Source organism: Lissotriton helveticus, chromosome 6 (genome assembly GCF_964261635.1).
Source record: "Lissotriton helveticus chromosome 6, aLisHel1.1, whole genome shotgun sequence".
NCBI classification, from domain to species: Eukaryota; Metazoa; Chordata; class Amphibia; order Caudata; family Salamandridae; genus Lissotriton; species Lissotriton helveticus.
The window spans coordinates 612,248,363-612,272,028 of NC_136067.1; the positions used below are offsets into that span (position 1 = coordinate 612,248,363).

At 43.5% G+C, this 23,666-nt stretch overlaps 1 protein-coding gene across 6 annotated transcripts in view; it reads right to left on the bottom strand.

Annotated features, from left to right (window-relative positions):
• COL12A1 (collagen type XII alpha 1 chain) overlaps window positions 1–23,666 on the bottom strand; it is a 433,058-nt gene that overhangs the window by 228,312 nt on the left and 181,080 nt on the right. For all 6 annotated transcript variants that reach the window (XM_078648068.1, XM_078648070.1, XM_078648071.1 and 3 more), the window contains 4 exons: window positions 11,605–11,750; window positions 10,283–10,412; window positions 9,109–9,248; window positions 7,195–7,324 (listed from right to left, as the gene is read on the bottom strand). In XM_078648068.1, the coding sequence (XP_078504194.1) occupies window positions 7,195–7,324; window positions 9,109–9,248; window positions 10,283–10,412; window positions 11,605–11,750 (546 nt within the window). The remainder of the gene's footprint in view (window positions 1–7,194; window positions 7,325–9,108; window positions 9,249–10,282; window positions 10,413–11,604; window positions 11,751–23,666) is intronic.

Genomic DNA, 23,666 nt, shown 5'->3' on the forward strand with positions numbered 1-23,666 from the left:
ATGCAATGTATTTAAAAAGTAGGAGAAGTACTTGTGAGTTTTACATGTCCTGGTAGTGAAAAATTGCTAAATCTGTTTTCCACTACAGCAAGGCATGTCGCTCCCATAGGTTAGCATTTGAGCTACCTTGTAACACTTGACAAGTGTATCTTCCAAGGAGCTGATAGAAAATTAGAGTTTGGTGTCTCTGGGCTCATAATTTAAAAAACATATTTTAGCGAAGTTGGTTTTTAAATTGCAGGTCTGAAATTGTCTCTTTTAGAAAGTTGACAGTTTCTTACTTCAACCTTACTGTTCCTCTGCCTGTCCCAAGAATACATGTCTGGGTTGGATTAGAGTTGAGCTTTGTGAATTCACTCTAGACAGTCGCACAGAATGGGAGCTGAGGTGTACCTTGCATATCATGATAGCCAATCACCAGGCTGATGGGTTTTCCTGAGCTAGAGTGGTGGGCGGAGTTGACACTTGCTCGTCGAACAGAACTGTGCCCATCCCCTCATGAAAAGCTGCCTACCACCCTGTGGTATTTCTGGAGCCAGAGACAGGAAGGGCAATATTTTGTGCACTACAAAGACCTTTATTTGAAGGCTACCGACTTCAAAAGCTAAACTGGGCATATACACCATATACCCAGAACACTTCTGGACTTAGGACATTCTGTTAATAAGAAGAGCTGTTGTGCTGCCTGGAGGGACTGGCACTTTGCTGCTTGCTTTGCTGTGTTGGCCTGCTGCCTACTGCTTTTGTCTTGGGAGTGAGAGAACTGGTCTTTGATCTCTGCATCCTGCTTTCTAAGGTTGATGAATGGCTTGAGTTGAGCTTGCCTCCTGTTGGAAGTCTCAGGGCCATCAAACACTTCACCTGCAGCACCTGGACCTTTCTGCTGAGAGCCCTACTCTGACAAGTGGTGCCAAGTCCAGTTCCTGGGCCCTCGGAAGTGAGTTGCTGTGCTACAAAGAAAAAGATCCATACATCATCTTCAAGCACCTCTTTGTAACTGGCGCAGCACTTCAACACCAAGCCATGGTCCCTGCTAAACGCAATAACTGACAATGCAGGCCCTGACGCTGCTGCAGCGCCTCTGAAGACCCACCACACTGGGAGTCTTGAGCACCATGTCACTGAAGTCGGTGAAGCCTGGCTCTAACTCCACCACAGCACCTGTAGACCCATGGTGTGACATCGACACCACGAAGTCGATGCCTCGTGGCTTGACTCTCACACTTCATCGACCCAGAAAACCTAGGGGTAGATGTATCAAACCTTTTGTGATTTGCAAAGGCCGAAATTCTGCGAATTTCGGCCTTAGCGAATCGCAAAATGCTTTTTTGCATTTTTTGAAATGTATCAAAAAATCTCAAAATAAGGAATCGCAAAAATTTGCGATTCCTTATTTTGCTTGAGCATTTAAGGAATCGCAAATTTTGCGATTCCTTAAATGCGATGTATGTGGGTTTTAGAAATTGCAAATTTAGGTTAAGAAATCGCAAATTACCACCAACTTGTAGTTGGTGGTAATTTGCGATTTCATTTAAAAATGCCCTATTTGGCATTTGTGAAGGTGGCAAGTGAGGCACATACATGCCCATAGGGCATGTATGTGCGCCATATGCACACACATGTAAATTTCAGGGGTGCAGCAGGGTTTCTTTGAGACACCCACGCACCCTTGAAATTATTCTCAATTTGCGAATTCGCAAATTGCGATTCGCAAATTAAGAAATATTTCACAATCATTCATATGGGCCTACTGGCTCATAGGAATGCATGGGAAATTATTCCTTAATTGTGAATTTGCAAATTGCAAATTCGCAAATAAGGAAGACAAAGAAATCGCTAAAAAATTGCGATTTTCAACATAAATTCCATTTTGCGATTTCTAAATAGCGATTCCTTAAAAATCGCTATTTAGAAATCGCAAAATGGAATCTTGATACATCTATCCCCTAATGCTGTGCAGCCAATGCCACCTTACCTCCCCTGTGCCTTGCAACGTCCTGGGTGTCACCAGCTCAACAACTCTTCACCACCTATAGGAACCAATGCCTCATTTGCTTCAGTAACACACCAACTCCGTTGTGCAACACTGGTCCCGACCATCACCGACAGTAAGAAACCGATATAACATCAGCCTTTGCGATACCTCACCTCTGTGCAGCCTTGCAACATCTTTGTTTTTACATTGTTTACAAGGTACTGTAACCGAGGTCTGTACGACTCTGTAGCCGGCCCACCCCACCTCACGGTCAGCCCCAAACTTTCAGATTATACTTCGTCAAGCACATCACTATAGCCCCAAATGGGACTATTGTGTTTCTAAGCGATAGAACGGCATTCAATATTGAAGAGCTTATATTTTGATTTGTATATGCTGGATTTTTTTTGTTTTGGTCTTGTTTAATCACTTAAATATTGGCTATTTTTCAATCAATCATTCAATCAAGCGGTATTTATATTGCACAGCTTGTCACCCAGGCACCCTGCTGCAAGTATAATTCGAAGAGCCAGGTCTTGAGTCCCCTCTTGAAGTGGGTCAACAAGGGCAAATGGGGAGGGGGAGGGTGTTTCAGGACTTGGCGGGAGAAGGAGCATCCTCCAGAGAGGCAGATGCGTAGTTTCTTAGCAAGGGTGAGGTGTGCGGAGCAGAGGTTCCTGTAAGGTGTCAAGAGCAGAGGTTCCTGGGAGGTTGGTGGATAAATGTTACTTTTCTAAACTGCTGTGGAGTACTTGTGTGGTGTATGACTGTGTTACTGTGTGTGTGCGCAAATACTTTACACATCACCTCTTTAGTTTAGCCAGACTGCTCTGAGCCAATCTACCTGAGATTGAGCACAGGTAACTTTACTGTGCCACTTACCCTGACTAGGATTGGGGGTCTCTACTTTGAAAGGGGGCAAACCTCTGCCAACCAGAGACCCCATTTCTAACAGTACAAATAGTATGAATGGTATGGACTTATAATAAATGGTTTTCCATGTCAATTATATTAAAAATCTATTGATTTTTTGTGTATTTGAATAAAGAAAAGAAAGATATATTTTCGATAGCAAAAAGGATTGTGTTGCTTTATTGAGGCTATGACTCTACTTTGAGCCTTTTTTGGTGTGAGTTGTTCTTTTTCATTTTTTGTATCATAGTGGGGTCATGGTACCAAGGCAATAATCTAGTCAACCATTCTCCAGTTAGACAAGGAATACCTTAATGCACTCTTCTCTCCCAGCAATGTCCAATCTTTTGCATGAAACCACTAAGCTCTGCTTTTTACAGGATTTGAATATATCATGCCACGTATACACTGAACTGTGTCTGAAAACTTCTAACTCTAATATCTACGTTTTCAGAACCTCAAAGGCATTCAAAGACATTCAGTACTTGGTGTCTTTCAATCACCTCATAATAAATATTCCTTAAAATTGAGTTATTGCTGATTTCCTCTTCTGGTCATTACAGTTAAATCATGGCTCAAATAATGTTATATTTATAATGTATATTTTTAATGTATAGGCCCCTGCATTATTAATTACATACAATTCATGTCATAAAAATGTCCATGTCTGACAGATATCTCCATTCACACTTTCATTCCTTAGCAAACAATTACATGATACAAACTCTTATGAAGTGTAAAATCACATATCGCAGAAGCTGAATTTAAAACGATTGTTCAATCCTTAGCCTTAGTCAGACTTCATAATGACAACTATCTCCTTATTGGCACTCACAAAACACAATGTGTCCCTCTTAAGGTGGTCCTTTCTGTGGTGTCAAAGTTGATATCACTAATCAAATTTCTATCACCAAAATTAGCATGTCTTTTTCATAAATCCCTTCACAATGGAGCTGTAAAAGACACGACGAAAAACCCAAGATATTCCATCCCAGCAGAGTTCTGACACCCGTATTTTGGGAAGGGCTTTTAAAAAAACCAGATATCTTTATTTGTTGCAAAGTCATCCTGTGCCCTGGGCACCCCCACTGTTTTGCTGACTGGTACTCGTGATAACATAGTCTGACTTACAATGGGCTCTGCCTAACCAGTCCCAGGGCCAGTGCTATGCTGTCAGCATACTTAGAATACAGTGAAAACACCAACATACACTAGAGTACACTATATGTTAGAGTATCCGCTAGGATTGGCATGACCTCCCTTATAAGGCCCTAGTACATAATTAAGTCCCTAGTATATAATAGGGCATGGCAGTTTATGTTTTTATGAGCCTTGGTTTGGTTTGTCTGAGCCCTGGTTTTCGAAAAAAGGCAAAAGTCATTTTTCCCATTGCAAATCCCCTGCCACAAGGGTTAACATGGCAAGAAGTTATTACCTAATAATTCCTTCTAGGAAAATCATAAAAATGGCATTTAAGGACTTCCTAAAATGGTATTGATAAATCCAACAACATGGTACTGTTAAATTTCTCATACAATGTACAGAGAAGAAGTTATAAGACGTTCTTGTCTGTAAGCCAAAATTCATCCTTCCAGTGATCTGTCAGAGTTAAGTGGATTTGCTAGGCTCTTTTGATGAGGTGACAAAAGAGCTCCTGGGGTTAGCCAGCTCTTCTGTGAGGGCAGGGTTTTGCTACACAGAAATGCCAAAGCAGGGGAAGGTGTCGTAAACAATCTCCTTCAATGGAAGAAGGAGACAGGCAGATGTCACCAATTTCATTTACAACTCTCCTCTTTGAACCCTGCCAGATGCTAGGATTAACAGAAGGAAGGAGCAGATGCTAGGGGGATAAACTCTGGAGATTAGCCATCCTGGAGGTGGGTTTATCCACCTCTTCTCCCTGCTGAAAATTCTTTCATATTGAATTTTGGAGAAATAGTGCTTTTTGGGAGATCTTTGTGCCTCACTTTGGAGGAAGTAGTTATGCTCTGGGTTTTTGCCCTGCACCTCATTGGACAGGAGTGCCCTCCTGCTTGATCTCAGAGAACACTGAATACGTATCTGAGAGGGGCAGTGCCACCTCAGATCTCCTGCTTGAACCTTAAGAAGAAAGGTCCATGCTCAAAGTTTGATTTTTGCACCAACCAGGCCCTGCACTCTGACTGCCTGCACCTGCTGTACAATCTGAAACTACAGCCCTGTGGATCAAACCCACTTCAAAAGGGTGTCAACAAGCTCCAGGCAGTTAAAACCATATGTAAAATGGATACTGGTCTCGAGGAAGATCCTCGTAGCTCAGTTTGGGACGGTTATGTGAGTTGGTATGGAACAACAAGGGCCTAAGATGACATCCTATGATTACACCTGCATGGAACCAGTAACCAGGAAACTGGAAGGACTGGACTAGCAAGACTAGATGTTTAATTGCAAGTAGCCTGAGGTCCGGTATTAAGGCTCGGCTTTGCAAACACTGGTGATATGAGGACAAAAACAAAAAGGACTAAAGAGTGGACTCCCTACAAGCCACTGGTTAACAGAGCTCACCTGGACTATCCCCACAAATAATCCTCAGCCTGGAGTACTACAAGTAGTTTTGTCCAAGTAGATTGTGGAAACTGAAGTCCCGAACTTTCAAGGACCATCTTACAGATTCCAGACCCTTGGATTGTGTTTTGGACCTGCAAGAGGAACTTCAGGAAGGAGTTCCTTACTGAATCCAGCCTGCTGGAGGAGGCTGCACGATGTCTGGTAAGAAATCCTCCAGAAAAGTTGCTAAGTGTGACTTTATCCCTGTCAGAGGCAACCAAATGTCCAAAAGTGCCACTATTGGTGTCTAAGTACTAGAAAGTATTTGATCTTTAATAATTCATATCTCTGGTTACCCACAGTAGATTTTTTTCATTTTGGTGTCTTTCTAATGATACAAATATGTCCTATTTTTATACATTGGTGTTAGATTTTTATTGTGTGTTGTGTCTTAATTATTTAGTGTTTTTAATAACCTGTCTTTGAAGTTAAGCCTGCCTGCTCGCAGCCAAGCTACCAAGGGTTGAGCATGGGAATCATTTTCTGAGACCTTTTCTGAGCCCCATGTTGTGTTAGTGGCTTTATTTCCAGTGGTAAATGCGTATCTGCCACTACTAATAATCCATTTTCCATCACTACCCCAGGCATTATCAAATAATGTTCCTACGATCTGTACTCTGTTGGTCCAAACAAACCCTGCTGAGGCATTTGTAAAAAAAGATTTCTCTGTCCATCAACATTTTAAGAGTGATCTGTCACTTATCTATGGATTTATTGCAATGATGTATCTTCCATAAATTGAGTTTATATTGTACATATGTATTTCTGAGTTTGGTTCTGGATATTTACTTTATTGCACAGTTTCACATTTTATGATTACATTATTGTTCATTTAGGACATAGGTCCAATCACAATTGCTCTGTTCTTCTCGTCGCACATGGGGTTTAGAGTGAGTTTGACCGTGCATGTGGCTCTGCCACAGGATCAGCCACCCTATTGAGATCCACTCCTGCCATTGATATTCTCTCAGCCTTCACAGCATCAGCAACTGTTGTAGTTGCACAGCAGCATGAAAAGGTTTACCTAACAGATTCCATGTTAGTTGCACCTGCTTGGAATGCTTTTTTTGTCTTCAGAGAATAAACTCCCACATTGGGGGTTCTTTTTTAATAAAATAAAATCAATGGACCTGGTGTTCAAGGAATTATCTCATATGGCGGTCCCAGGCAGGAAAATCTAGTGACTGTGTCCCCATGCAACATCGGGTGAAGTGAAAGACAATGTGGCCTGATGGCCCTGTGGCAAACAGACCATTAGGTCACAGGTTTCCAACAGAGGGGCCAGCTGAGGCTCTACTGTCAGCAACACTGTGCTTCACTCAACTCCAAATGAGGTGAGTGACCGTGATTATTGGCATGACTCCCACTCTGTCAAACTCTAAATGAGATCATAAATCAGCTAAAAAACAGTCCAAGTGAAAAATAGGAAATGTCAAACGAGACATTAGAGAGAATAGGGAAAGTATGTTATAAATACAAATCAAGCATGCAGTGTACAGTTAATACTTGTTCGTATTATTATTTTGTTACCACTCCAAAAGCAGACCGAAGTCCCCTAAGGGGCTATTCAATCCTTATATCCTCCGAATGCAAAGTATAATATTTCTTAAGGTTCTATAAAAAACGATGTATGCCAGCTCTCCAATCATAATCTGATAGACAATTTTGAGAATGATTAACTCTTTATGCATGTAAATACACCATCTGTTTTGAAAACGCACCTGTGGTAGCTTGCCCGATCCTTGGTGGAGATACGCCTTCATCATATACCGCTAAAAGATTGATATCATACACAGTTTGAGAGAAGAGATCTCTTAGTACCGTGCTTGTTGTCCTTCCGTCGACTTCAACCTGAGAAACAGCATTAACAAAGTACTAGTGAGGAAAACAAATCTACAATGAAATCCACAACCTTAAGGTCTAACGTCAGCTGGGACTATATCTAACACAAAGAACCTTGGCTTAGCAACATGTCTGCTCTGTAGAACAACTATGGCATGTAGCATTTAGAGTGAGACCACAATCTCTAGAGGATCGAGGAGGAGTATGTCAAAACCTGCACTAAATGTTAACATGCTCGAATGCCATCAGAGACCCCTTTCAAATTCTGGGAGCCTTTAAATCTTCTGGGATTAGTTATGGCAATCTTTCATGAAGCAGGGTCCTCAGTACTATGTTTTTGCAAATTAGCCTGTCCACCTTCGGTGCAGGCTAATTTGTGGGATCCTCATTACCACAATTCCCTCTTAGAGAAAAGGCTGTGTAGACTAGTCCCGAGACAGTAGCATTGCTACCTGTTCAGTAACTACTTGTGTGTCTGCAACAGTGCATCTGTGCTCATATGCTTGTGGATGGCCTCTCTATGTACGCTGCCTGCCACTAGAACGGCACCCAGGTGGCTGCCAGTAGCCTAACTGGTAAAAGGAACAGCTGCTTGTAGTAGCAGAAATCACAGTGGTAGCATGGCTGCCATTAAAGTAAAACCATGGAGATGTTTCACAGGTTGCAACTTCCATAAAATTGAGGTAGAGAAACAATATCATTCCACAGCGGCGATGGGAAAGGTAAAGTTGGAGCATGACATTGGGATGGTCTCTAGTGCAACAATGCTTAGAGGATCCACTTTATGGCTTTGCCACCTGCACCTGACATCGAGCTACCATCTGCTCAGCAAGCTGCTTTTCAAGTCCTTCGCATGTATTACTTAATCAAATTCTTCTATGTGCACTATTTTTGTTAGTGTCTTAGTACAGCATCAACTGCCATAGATCAGTCAAAGGGTGAGGGGAGACACTATGGGCCCGATTACAATGTAAGGCAGACTGCCACCGAAAGCCCATCGGTGGCGGTCCGCTGGACAGACAGACCATCCATCCAACCGCTGCATTTCAAAGCAGGGGGTAGGACTGCAGATGTCATATCCCTAACATTGCAGCGGTGCCTGGCAGCTACCACTGCAGGGATTACGATGTCCTTTTCTGACTGCCTTTTCATGGTCGTCCGACCGCCATGAAAAGGCAGACGGAAATTGACTTTGGAGGCTCCAAACAGGGCCCACTGTGGACTAATGCTATGTAGTGACCCCCACACATCCATGCACCATGTGAAAGGCACCAAATGGTCCCTGGCACACGATGAATAGATGTGCACAAAGTGCTTTATTCTACTGTGGCTTGTGATGCGGCCCTTTTCCTGGGCCGCAGCACAAGCCGCAGTAGAAAAAAGCACTTTTGACCACCACCACTGCGGTCGAATCCTAATTGGGCGGGTGGACAGCTGCCTACCTATCGGCAGGCGGTGGTCTGACCATCCAGCACCAAAATGATGCCTTATATTCGGTTGAGAAATGGCTTGTGATGTTTTTGAAAACAAAACATTATTAAACTGGAAATCCTGTGGTTTTTTCTCCGAAAATGTCTCTGCATACCGTCATAATTTCACTATGATGTTTTTTCCAGAATCCTATTTTTCTTAAGCTTGTGATTTTTATCTACAAATTGAGTCCTCTGCAAGGAGTTATTTCATACGTTCATGTTGACCAAATGCTTAACAAACTACTCAGAAAAATTCTAATTTAAACCATTCCATGAAACCTTAGGAGGAATTAAATTCAGTTTTGTCCTGCTATACTATACCTCTTTGAAGTCCGTTTCTTCATCAGTTTTGTACTTCACAATGTATTTTCGAACATTTCCTGGGGCAGCATCCCACAAAACTCTCATGCTGCTGTGGGTAACATCTCTAATTCTTAGGTTTCCAGCTCCGCCCAGTGGCACTTTGGGTAAAAAAAAAAAAATCAAGGTAATGTTAATTCTCAGAGCAAGTCACGCAAAAAAAAAAAAAAAAAACATGTGTGCTTGTTCCTCCTCCTGCTCAGCCTCCTGCCTAGTATTCAGCAGATTAAAGGACATCAATGAAAATAAGGATTATAAATATGAGTTTTGTTCACAGTATTTCAAGTGTACACTAAGATTTCGGATGGTATTAAAACACTTGGCCATGTGTGGAGACTTCTGATGATATATTATGCTCAAACAGTTTGTCTCAGTGGCGAAACGCTGAGGAAGTACATCTTGAGAGCAGACAGCAATCGCGGGGAACTTTTTGGCATGTGTTAGTGCTTACAGATTAATCTTCTATTTTAACAATATTGTCATATCCGCTGTCTTTCTCCCCCTATTGTAAAACATTTCACTTTGATCCAGTCACTGGATGCTGCCTCTAATTGACAGCATGTGATGGGTACGAACAATAGCACTGCAAATAACTTCCCACAGATGTAGTCACATTGGCTCTCTACCCTCTTGCCTCCTGATATGATTCGAAAAATATGTCTCCGTAAGTAAATGCTTAATGCGATCAACTAGTGTAGGATAGAGAGGAGTGGAGAGAGGTTGTGGGGTTGGGGGACTGCCTCATGAAAGCCATCTGCTGATGGAGTAACTGTAAAATATGCAGGCACTGCATGCATGCCAAGGCACATGCCTGCCTGAAGCCATTGCAACCATCAAGATTTTGACACAGATGTCTGCTTTCTTACATCTGAATCCATTATTTCTGACCATTTAAAAATAAACTAGCAATATTTTAAACAGGCTTATCCATCTAAGAGCAGCAGAACATATAAATACACTGAGGGCCACATGACACTAGGTTGACTCAGATTCTCACGTTGTATAACTGCCGTGTGTTAGCAACACATCTTCGGATCCAATCGCGCGCAGCAAAACTGATGATAAGAGTCTCTCAACATTTGAGCTTCCAATCCGTAGTTGAACTGTATAACAACATATATGCCTTAAAACTTACATGTGACTTCCTGAGCAGTGAGAGGGTCGCTAGTGAGTTCATCAAAGGTAGCATATAGTGTCACTGTGTATTCTGTGTTGGGTATTAAATCTTCCAGCCTTACATTAGTCACCGAAGCATCAACACGCATCTGTGGGGTAGAAAAGCAAGCCATTTTAGGTAAGTAATTACTTACAACGTTTCAGTCTCCGATTCATCACAAGTGCTTAAACGTGCCTCAAGGCTGTGTCAATTTTTGCATCATGACTGACAAAATGGACAAATATTTAATTCGTTTATGTCTTTTTATTGATCTATTTGTGAAGTATTTTGTCTACAGAATACCACAATGAAGTGGCTCAGGCTAATAATAGCTGTTATTAGCCATCTGCTCTAAAATTCCAATGTTTATCTTTCTGATTTTCCCTTTTTAATTTAGAACATTCTAACTTCAGGGGAGGAATGTTCTGCCTCGAGCTCCAACCGGTTGTATGCCAGCGACTGTTGGGCAATATTTGATTGCTGCTCAAGCCTATAACTTTCAGGGCCTTGAACAACCAGTATAAAACTTGGCAGCAGGCATTAGAGCTATATTAAAACCATACAAAATAATAATTTTCGATTGGACTAATAATCTACTGTTTTTTACTAAGCTGACGACAACTAATGATTCTGCAGACACTACGCACTTAAAGTCACTACTGTGGAGAATCAATTACAGCTCATCAATTGCCGCTGCAGATAAAATGCAAAAAATGGTGTCTGATTTATAGGCGTTTGCACTCACAGTTGCAGCTATAAGTTTGGTGATAACAGATTTTCATATCATTTACTTTTCCTCCAGTGTGCCTAAAATAACTTTTCAAATCACGCCTCTATTACACACTCAAACACAGACTACATTTACAGCTATGCCAAGACTAAAGGGAATTGCCACTTGTTCTCAGAGGTCAAAGGTCACATGTTTAATTGGAAAGGCAGTTCCTGCTCTAACTTAACAATTAAAATCGATGGCATATCAGAAACACTAAATTCCTCCCACCTTGCGCTTACTGGTGCTTACTGGCTACGTTAATGTTGTATTAGTGTCAGCATATACCAATATGAAAACAACATGTGCAAATCTGCCTGACAAATGTAGACATAGCAGTTAGCAACAATTGTTCACATAATGGCTCCAGACCGTGTTTCCTCTGTCAAGTATGACTCAATACAAGAGCTTTAGTACTGGTTCGTTATTTTAGTACAACCAGAAATTGAAAGGTTTCAGACTCAAGGACTCGCAACGCATAATGTAAACATTGCTTTTAAACTTTCTGAAGTGCATGCTTCATATTGTTCACCTCCTTTTCTGTCGTTGGGATAGTTGCATTAACGGGCTCATATAGTAACTGGTACCCAGTCGCCCCGGCAGCGGCCTCCCACTTCACGCGCATTGTTGTGGTGCCGACGTCATACAGGTTCATGTTTCGAACAGATGGTATAGGCACTGTCAAGAAAACGTACAAACATTTATCATTTTCATTTGGTATCTACAGATTTTTTGAAGTTGCAGGATATTCGGTTTACCAGTCTGTTCCATTTTATGCACTCTAGGTTCAGGTTAATAAACCACACGAAAATGACCGTTTTCATCAAAAACATAATTAGCTCAACTTCAGGTACTTGACACAAATCAATAACGTTAATTCAACACCAAAATATTCTGTAGAATGAGCCAGCGTCTCTAAAAGGTCAAACACGTTATCTTATTTTCTGATTATTTCAAGGTGATGCTTTCAAGAGAAATTGAAATGAATATTTGTTCAATCCCAAGCAGATTGAGAACGACCAAAGTAACAAGCATTGGTAAAACCAATAGGTCTCACTCTGCAATGGCTAGTGGCTTTGCTCAAGTCTTTTAGCTATGTTGTGTAGCAGCTCGGCTGCCGTGCAGTATGGCTAAAGTTGACAAAAAAGTGCTATTGCATGGCCAGCAATCGCTTCATCATATCACTTTTTTTTCTGATGAGGTGGGCAATGCAGATAGCAGAAGGGAAGGGGAGGGAATGGGCAACTCGAACAGGAGGGAGAGTAGTGGTTAAAGAGATGATCAAAAATAGTGCCAGGACGCGGCCAGTGTGTCATATTGCTTTTTTGTTATGGTGGGTGGTGATGGGAGAGGTTAAAAGCAACATGAACAAGGGAGGGGAGGGAGTTAAAAGCAACATGATTAGGGATGGAAGATAGAAGCAACACGAACACGGGAGGGGAGGGGGCATTAAGAGGAACATGAACAATGGAGTGAGGGTTGAAAGGAACATGGACAGGGGGAGAAGAATCATAATGGACAACGGGGCAGGGAGGTTGAAAGAAACACAGACATTTGGAAGGGAGAGGGCTTAAAAGCAGCATGAATGACAGGGAGGCAGGGTGGTAAAAAGCAACATGGACAATGGGTGGGGAGGGAGGGGGTTTGCAAACAAGCATGGACAGCAGGGGGCAGGAGGGGTTTTAAAAGCAACATGAACAACAGGGTGAGGTGGTAGGGAAGAAGCAACATAACATGATGAATTAAGACAAATTAAAATAGCACTTCAATTACAGCACAAGCAGCGGGAAGGCACTAATCAAGACGAAGCAATCAATAATTGGTCCATGCTCCACACAATAGAAGAAATGAAGCCGGAACGTGCTTCCCAGGCAGAACCACCATCACTATTTACAATAACGGGATTGTCCTAATTCAATCGACAGGCAGGAACCTGGAACTACTTGACAACCTGTTTCCCACTTTAAAAGAGCACCTATCCAATCCTCGGACTTACACTCATATCACCTCCAGTCCTACCACCCCTGATGGCACCCTTATCCCTCCTAACCCAGTTCAGCACCAGAACGACACTCACCTCACCTTCACACCCAGCACCATAGACAATTACCCACCTGCTGCAGCTACCCCTCCCCACCCCTCAATCTCAGACAGAGATCTCGCCCCCTCATACACCACCCGCTCCCCGCTCCCCCATCCCGCCTACCAACCCTCGTACCTCCACTCAGCTTCCCATATCCCCCCCACACTTTGCACTCCCGTCCCGTCCTCCACACCAATCTTCTCAGAACACCCCTCCTCCCCCAACTGCACCCCACACAACATGACTCTCTCTCTGCCTATCTCCCCCACCACACTTAGCACTCCCGTCACGCCTAGCCTTCACCCCTCCTTCAACCTCTCACCCCCCACTCTCACTCCCCACTATCCCACCTCCTCCCCCGCAACGGCCAGCCTCCACACCGCCCCCATTTACCCTTCCCCCCAGCACTGATGCCCCTCCCAATAACGCCAACACCAACCCTAACACCTATCCTCTCTCTAACACCTCCAACCCCTTCACCAGCTCCACCTCCTCACCCCGATTCCCCCCCGTCTCCAGCAACTTATTCGCCTGTTCACCTCCAGTACCCCTCCCCAACTCCGCGCCCAACACCACGCTGGACATGATTATGTCCACCCTCCTCCAAATGAAAGAAGAACTACACTCCATCAAAGAGTTGCTCATCACATACCCCAGACACCCCTCTCCCACCACCACCTTTACACCTAATAACACTTCCCCCGCGCCTCCTACTTGCCTTACCACACAACACTCCCCACACCGGACCTCTATCCCCTCTCGCAATACCACCAATCGCAATACCAATCGCAATCGCATTACCACCAATCGTAATACTCCCTTTACACCTAACAACACTTCCTCCTCACCTCCTACTCGCCTTATCACACAACTCTCCCCACACTGGACCTCTATCCCCTCTCGCAATACCACCAATCGCCCAAGACGCACTACCAATACGATCTCAGACCATGACACACACACCCTTCTCCACTCTTACGTCCCGGCACCCCAAAATCACCTAGCCACCAACCACCTGTCCATCCCAACGATTATCTCTAACCCCCTCAGGCACCAAAAGGATAACAACAGAGGCGCCGTCCCCAACAACCTCACTAATGTGCCCATCACTATAGAACCTTCCTCCACCCTCTGCGCCCCTAGCCTCAAATGCATACTTCTCAATTGCAGATCGGCCCAAAGACATTCCGCGGGGGTCGCCGACCTCATCATGTCTCTGAAACCGGATCTAGCCATTCTGACTGAAACATGGTTGTCTGATTCTTCTACACCTATCTTGGATATCCTAGTCCCCCCCAACTACTGTATCATTAGACTTGACAGGACCAAAAAGACAGGCGGTGGAACTGCCTGTATTTACAGAAGCAACCTCTCAGTTATTAAAGCGTCCGCCCCCTCTCTCACTTCCTGTGAATACCTCTGCCTTGATGTCATCAGCGAAAGCAAACCGGTATGCTCACTACACATCATATACCACCCACCTGGGGACAAGCTCTCCTTCTGTCAACAAATCATGGACACAATATCAACCAATTCAGGACGGCAAAACACCCAAATTTTCCTTGGCGACTACAATCTCCATTGGAACGACAGCAGTGACACAGTGGTAAATAGCCTCAAAAGCTTCCTCAACGCCCTTGATCTCACCCAAATATGCAATAGCCCGACCCATGAGAAAGGTTCTATCCTCGACCTTATCATCTCCAAAGAGGACGCTATTCAACTTGAGTCAATCCTACCTTGTGACTGGTCAGATCATCATATTGTCTCCTTCCTTATCAATGAAAAAATTAAATTTAACCTAGTTCAACCCTCTAAGCCCAAAGTCTGGAAAAGGGACATGAAGAAACTCAACCCAAACTCCTTACCGTCTAACAGCTGCAATCTCCTACTTCCCCCTTCCGGCGCTACGGACGTTCAACTCCTGACTGACCACTATCTAAATGCTATGTCCACAATAATCAATGAGGCTGCACCCATGCAACTGAAAAGAGCTTCGTCCAAGATCTCCAACCCATGGTATGACGGGAGCCTCAATGAGGATAGACGGGCCATGCGAATGGCAGAGCGCACTTGGAGGTCAGCCCCCTCTGCACTGCACCTAAAAAGCCTGAAGAAACAGAGAAACGCCTACTTCAGGAAAATAAAACGCTCAAAAAGAGATTTCTTCAGCCTCCAGCTCGCCCAAGCAAAAAACCGCCCAAGGAAATTGTTTGAGTTAATCAGAACACAATCCAAAGAACAACCCCAGACACTCAGCACCATGGGCGTTACACCTTCCTGTGAAGACTTCTCTGCTTTCTTTAACCAAAAAAACGACAACATAAGAAGCGATCTCCTCAATGACGCAATCCTTTACTCCAACCCCCAACACACAGCAGCGCCTGAACCAAAGAACAATGCTACATGGTCATCCTTTGGCACCTACTCCGAAGAAGAAATTGGCAGATTGCTCAGCACCCTGAAACCATCCAATCACCTCACTGACCCCCTTCCTGCAAACGCTGTAAAAGACTTTACCCCTTTGCTCCTCCCGCTCTGGACTAAAATTATCAATAGCTCTCTTCAACAAGGATCCATCCCTGACGCCCTCAAAGTCGGACAAGTCACACCTCTACTAAAAAAAACAACAGCAGACCCCACTGATCTAAACAATTACGGCCCTATCACAAATATTCCCACCCTCGCTAAACTGTTGGAAAAATGCGTACAGCTACAACTGACTAAACACATAGACAAGTTTGATCTCCTCAACGCTCATCAATCAGGCTTCCGTGCAGGGCACAGTACCGAAACTGCCATGACTCACATAGTGGACGACGCCCTCCAAATCCTAGACCAAAACGATACCTGCCTCCTCATCCTTCTGGATCTCTCCCCAGCATTCGACACAGTTAAACATGAGAACTTACTCGAACTGTTAAACACAAGAATGGGCATATCAGGGACTGTTCTCAAGTGGTTCACCTCCTTTCTACACAACCGGTCACAAAGATTCAAAAGCAACAACCTGATGTCCTCTCCGGTACCTGTATCGCTAGGCGTCCCTCAAGGATCCTCCCTCTCCCCAACACTGTTCAACCTAGTGATGGAACCTCTCACTACTTTGCTACAGACATCCAATGTTCACTTTCACATGTATGCCGACGACACCCAACTTTATCTCAAAATACAATCTCCCAAGGACATCATGCTTCTGAACACCACGATCAGAAACACCCAATCCTGGCTTGCCGAGAATCACCTCAAACTCAATGCCCTGAAGACTGAGTTCCTCCTGCTCTCACCTCCCGCAAAAATCTCTATGGCTCAAACATGGCTTAAGCACTTAACGGCTCTAAATGTACAACCTACCGTCGTAGACTCAGCAAAATCTTTAGGCATAACACTTGACGCCAATCTCAACATGCAGCAGCACATCAGCAAGGCAACCAAAGGAGCAAACTTCCAAATCAATACCTTGAGAAAACTTAAACCCTTCCTTCCAGCCAAAGACTTCCAAACTGCAGTACAATCTATTGTCATTCCTCACATAGAATACGGTAGCACCGCCCTCTGCGGGCTCCCCCTAACTACAACGGCACCCCTAAGAGCGTCCCTTAACGCTGCAGAGAGACTCATCACTGGATCAAAAAAACACTCGCATATTTCCCCTGACTTTAAATCCCTGAACTGGCTACCTTTTGAAGCCAGAATACATCTGAAAATCGCCTGCATGACTCACAAGGCTGTACACATGAACTCACCCGCCTACCTCACTCAAAAGCTGACAATTTCGGGTGGCTCTAGAACTACTAGAAGCACAAACAATCTTCTACTGAAGCCTCGAAGATTCCGGAAGGAAAAAACCTATAAACGCTCCTTTTCAGGAATGGCACCCAGGATCTGGAACTCACTCCCTCTTGAAACCAGGCTCATCTCCTCCAACAAACTGTTTAAGAAAGAAGTAAAAGCGATCCTCATGGCTAAATACACATGATCTATTATTTTGTATTTCTCATAAATCCGCTCCGTAATACCTGCCTGACCCCTTGGTCTACTTGTACTACTTGTATTATGACTTATTTGATTGTATACGTTCCCTCTTTGTATATTGTTATATTGTTGACGCACCTGTCTGACCTTGCACACTGTACCTACACCACCTCAAATATCCCTACTCTTGTACTACTGATGTACCTGTGTGACTATACATCCTGCACTCACCTACCTCAACTATGCCCACCTTTATGTTATCTCCAGAAAAACATTTTAAGCACGCTTAAAAAAGTATATGCTTATTTTTGTACTTTTATATTATTGGCGCAACTGTTTGACTATGCACCTTGTACAGACACTACCTCACCTGTGACCTACCTCTTGTTTTTTTTGACCTACCTATGTAACTATGCACCTTGTACCTAACTACCTCAACTATTACATTCTATGACTCTATCACCCCCGTGTCCTGTAAAGCGCTCTGATATCTGCAAAGATCTTGTTCGCGCTATATAACACTTTCAAAATAAATAAATAAATAAAAATAAACGTGCTGCCCAATGAGGAGGCAGCAAATAGTGCTAATGAAGCTAACGAATGGTAAGCAATTGGTGTGCTCCAAGCCCTTTGAAGCATACAATATTTCTCGCAGGTGAGACCCAAAAAGGGTTGACACCCTGGATGGAAAATGGGTCTCACTCTGAAGAGGATACATCTCACTCATTGGATTGTGCACTCCCCCGACCTGGCTTTAAGCAGCTCCCTCCATTTTGGATTGGGCAAGAGGGAAAGTGCACTAAGTTGGAAAACATGGGCGCTGCAAACTAGTGTTTGGATTGGCAATCAGTCTCTCTGCCCTATGATGCTTGAACCATAAAAAAACATTTGGCTGATGGCACTTGTGGTGGGTGAGGGATGGGGTATTTTAATGGGATTTTTCCTTGAAATTGAACAAAAAAATGACCCCAATTGTGTTATATTGTTGATTCGTCCACCAACTACAGTGGCTGGAATAAAGTTCTCTAAAGGCTAAGGCGATGTTTTGGCTGGAAAGATACCAGGTTTATTTGAAGATTTGGTAGTGAGCTACTGCTAGTTGTATATAGCATCTTTAAAATCAGAGACTGACACTCAGGAAGACTGTGACAATCGCCCAAATGTCCATAACATGTATAAATATGTTAAATATATTAACAAAAGTAAGGATGCACGCACACTAGCAAAATATTAAGTGCAATGCTAATATGCTACACAAAATATTCAGACAAGTGGCTTGGATTGTTGTGAAAGCAATTTTCCTCTAAAAACCAGATGATTAGAAGGAATGTCTCTCATGGCGTTTTGTAGCGGTTTGCTCTTTTCATTCTCACTAGCGCAATGAGAATATAATTGAGTCGTCTTTCTGTAGAGTCCTCTTTAATCAACGAATTTAGGAATAAAAGAACAGATACCATGAGCTGAAGCTTCCATTATCTGTATGCAAGCTGACAGCACTCGTTAAATTCCTGGGACGGAAATATTCAAAGCATTGTATCTCATACTTTGCAGATGGACTATGCCTTGCAATGCTCAAGCCACCGAGAACCGTTGCACATTCTTACATAGCAGTTGTCTCAACTCTGTGAGGTGGGTGACCCTTGCACTGCCCTTTGGGACAGAGACTCCTTTATTGTCCCAGAGCACAGCTGCAGGCCTGTGAAGAGACTTAAGCAGTAACTTGGGCCATTGCCTTGAGTGCATCATGCGTAATAAAAGGCAGATGTAAATGTATAATTATGGCCCTGTGGGAACAAATAAATTGGCGTTTGTAGTTGACTCAAAGGGCAATATCGTGTTCGTCAGACTAAACTTTATTGGTGTAAAGCATATGCTGGTTGCTGGCGTTCATGACCAAAGAGGTTTCCTCATAACTCCATGAAGGTTTCTGTGTTGTCAAAAGCTTGCAATAAAACATACACTTGGGGACCTATTTACGAGTGGTTTGCGTCCCGTTTCCACCACGCAACTTGGTACATGTGCGACGCAAATCTTAATTTAGATTGATGAAGCCACACAAGGCCACTTTGCATTGACGTGAGTGGCTCCATAAATCTAGAGTAAAGCAACACAGTATAAATCGCTGCATTGCCTTACTCTGCAAAAGTGAGGTGTTCCATTGATGTTGGTTCGGTGCTCCGATGCAGCTCACATGATTTTTGATGCATTCCCTGATTTACCAGAACGGGTAGACCTGGGAATGTGCCAAAAAGATGCACCTTCCCAGGAGAAGCGCAACAGTAGAAATATCTTTATTTCTTCTTGTTACTACCTCTTTCTATGTGTGCAGCACACATAGAAAGAGGAATATGTCTCTCAGGATTGTCTTTGTGCAGGAAGGTATGCCTTCCTGCACAAAAACAATCCTGCATACAACGCAGTCACCCTTGCAGCAGGTTGTAAGGCAGGCCCGGACTGGCCATTGCGGGCACCGGGCAATCCCCCGGTGCGCCTCAAGGGCGGGGGCCGGTTTTGGACCCCTGGGGGCCGTTTTTGTTACAGGGCCGTTTTTGCAGCGTTGTAACAAAATCAGCCGAAAACCGGCCCTGGCAACGAGCGTGGTCGCATCCCCAACCCCCCCCTGTGGGTGGGGGGGCCGGCCGAGCACTTTGCCAGGGCCGGTTTTGGTTCTCAGTCCGGCCCTGTTGTAAGGGTGCCTGCGTTGGTGGTAGGCTGCCAAAAGGGGGCCAGCGCAGGGGAAAAAGCAGGGATGCGCCATGCTGCCTTAAATGCGGTGCAATCCTGCCGTTTCCCTGTCACACAATGCAGCGCAGCAAGGTGACTTGGGATGCACTGCATGACTTTTTTATAAATAGGCCCCTTGGTTCTAATAAATGGAGCATTTTTACACGACTGCATTCTGTTTCTCCCTGTATATATATTTTTTAAATAAACACATTGTACTACCTGACACGAAGTAGTCAGAAACATTTAATATGGAAGTAGCACATTTATATTATCAAATTTCTAATGTTCATTTTCTTTATTGTATGATTGCATTTGCACTTTTGTCTTTGCGATGCAAATATCAAAACGGATTATACTGATTTGCAGCGAAAATGACATTTCGAGATTCAATACATTATTTAATGTAATTGTTTTAAATATACATGAAAAGCTTGATCGTGGATATAAACGGAGAGAAAATAAATGAATCCCGGAATTGAGGAGTCAGATGTGTATACAAACAAAAGTAATAGGTAGTAGAGGGGTACTGGACAGAATAATGGAAAAAACGACAGGCTAAGACATGCCTAGGAGAAGAGGCTAATTCATTATAAACTGGAATAGCCTGACCAATGATCTCGGTCCCTGCCTCAACTACTGACACTGGAAGATGGATACCATCCTGTACTCATTAGAGTTATTGCTCCCAGGTAAGCTATATTTTCTGGTTATTTATGGGCAGTAAAATAGGATCACAGTGACACCTTGCACTGTATATGAGTTCAATGATTACTCAATGATTAAAAGTGTGTTTCATATATACTTTGTGCTGATAGGTTCAACTTAGGTCTATAAACAAATCCATCAACATACGGAAATGGCAGAATCTGATGCACAGCGTTAAGTAACTGGACATTTTTTCAGGGATTTCTCTACCAGGGAAAATGTTTTTCTGGTATAGAAAAATAATAAATGTTTCATGACCATTTAATCACAATTGCATTTGCCTGTCCTGCGGACCACCTGAACGGGAGTATTGTTAAGTAATAATGATGTAGATGTATGACTTGTGCAGATGTTCACGATTACTTGAAAATGTTCTGAAACTATGAATAAACCTATACTGAATACATTTCTGACTTAAAACTAAAATCCTAGATTATATGCTGTTCAAAATTCTTTTCGATAAGTGTCAACCAGTGGAACCCATGTGTGTATGTGTGGGTGTGTGCGTGCGAGTGTGCAGGCGTGTCTGTGTGGCGTCATTGTGTCAGAATGTTCCCCACTACAGTGGCATCAATAAATCCCCACTAGAAGTAATAACAATAGTGAGAACATGTAAAAACAAATGTGAAGTAAACGGAACCAAAAATGGCCCTTCTTGTGAGTGGCCACTTTCTTTCTGATGGACCTAGAAAGGCCAGTTACCAGCCCCATTGAAATTATGAGCTCTACAGGAACATTGTGCACCTGTTTCCTTTTGCTCTGAGATTGTGGCTACTAAAAGCAGCTGAACTCTCTTGCTGAAAGTTCATGAAAAACTCCATAATTTCTTAGGGACTCATAATTCGATCACCTGATTCTACTTTTCTTAGTGGACCCTGAAGGTCCATATTGAGAGAGCGCAAACTGAGATAAATATATGAGTACATCACACTTACCTATAGAGAGCATAATTCATGAAGAGAAATGCCATGAGTGCTAATAGTATCTGAAATTATATTCTAAATGTATAGCTAATATAGAGATTTAAGTAGAAGTGGAATTAATACAGAAATGTGTGACATTATATGATTTTATTAGACGTGATTATTTTGAATCTATGTCGTGTAGCTGTTAACATATAAGATGGTCTGTGGTAAAACGCAGAACGTGGTAGGCCTCAGGGCCAGAGCTGGAGCTAAAAGGGAAGGTGTTTCTTTTCACGACACAGATTGTTTAACGTTTTTGGTCATTGCATTAATGGGCCATGATTTAGAGTAATGTTTTCTAAATAATAGAATAAGAGTTTTAACATGCTTTAATTAAATGAAGAAATTGAATGCTATAATCATAATGTGAAATATTGTAGGCCTGAAATGTTTTAGCATTGATTTACACGTACATGTCTGGGCTGAGAAATGTTGCAAGCCTTTTTAGAAGTCTATGAGAGTTGGGTTCTTGGCGGCAGATATCTGTCTGCAACAGGAAAGGGGGGATCCAATTATAAGTGAATGAATAGAGGCCTGTTCAGTAGACGGCCCAGACATGGAGGAGGGTTCTGGAATGTTTAAGGGGTATCAGCGGGCCGGAGAAGAGACTGAGAAGCAAGGTCAACTCTAACGTCTGAGGCCCAATACAAAGCATCATGGAAAAAGCCTGGAGTTGCACCACGTGAGAGGCGTTTCGCAAGGGGCGTCTCAAATGTTGTTGACTGTTTTGTATTAGGGACAGCACCCCTGGGTGGAGTTAGAGCAGAGACCTGAGGACCCTTTAGAGAGCGGATGGGTAGGCAGTGAGGGGTCATGACTGGAGAACTTTAGGTTTTCACCAAGAGACTTAGAGTGGGTGACTTCCCTTGGGGGTCATTCATTGCTGACACCTTTGTTAGGTTGGGATTTGGTTAAGTAGGGATACCATCTAGAACAGGGTAGGGACGCCTAACCTGTGTTTGTTTTACTCCAACCTAAATGAAGGAGAGATATGCGTCTATGCTGATAGCTTTGCTATTTTTAGAACTTGTGTTAGTGATTTCTGTTGCTCGTCTGAGGGCTTTTCGAGAGCACATGTATGTAATTGGACCTGTGTACCTCGTGAATCTCATTCTGAGATGCTTGTATTTGCAGCTCATTATATCTTTACAATAAACTTTTGAAACCTAGAAGTTGTCCGTGATCTTTGAGAGTAGAGTCCTTTCTTGGGTGAACTAATTTGCAGATAGGTGTACTGTTTCCTTCCAAGACAGGCAATAAAGGTTCAGTCGACCAGATCGAGGTTTGGATCAATAGATATAAGGTATCGATCAAAATCTCGCCCTTTCAGTTGGTAGCTATAGAGGATGGTTGCCTTCTTGAGGACGGTGACCTAGGCCAGGTTAGCTTACCCCAAGGCCCCTAGAAATCGATGATCGGAAGAACAGCCCGCAGATGAAGATCCGGATGACGTGAGACAGAAAAAGCAGCAGTATCGGTCGAGAGTGAGTATAAAGGGTTATGCGTGTTAGATTGCGGTGTTTTTGTATTGTATCTATGTTGTAATGTCTGGCGGAGTTGAATGTTTGTAGAGTGACTGTGGAACAGGTTGTGAGCGCGCGCAACCGGTGGAAATCTTAAGTTCAAGGAGAGCTTAAGTGGTTCGGGTGTATCGGACACCCAGAGTAATTGTCAACTAGTGTGAAGGGGGTCATGAGGTACCATTGATCACCCGAGAGACCGAGATAGGGGGAACGTAAGAGTGAGTGCGTGAGTAACGGACGCTGGTCGGAAGTTACTGTGTGTGTAAGTAACCTATCAGAGGGACGATAGACATCTCGTCAGTTGTGTTGAAAATTACAGATAGACTGTGGACGTACAGTCGAGAGAAGTGACCGCTTGGTCGGAAGTAGTCATTTTTCAGTGTATGAATGGGACGCATGCATAACCGGGAGACGAGTTGAGAAAGGAGGGGTGCTGCTGCGAAGCGGAGAAAAGAGACGTCAGGTGGTGTCGCGCAGTGATTGGCTGACCGGAGAAAGACCGCGCTGTGATAGGCCAGCTAGCGAACACGTCATACAGGGTCGCGACGTGATTGGCCAACAGGAGAAAGACCGCGCTGTGATAGGCCAAGCTAGCAAAGCCGCGACAGGATTGGTG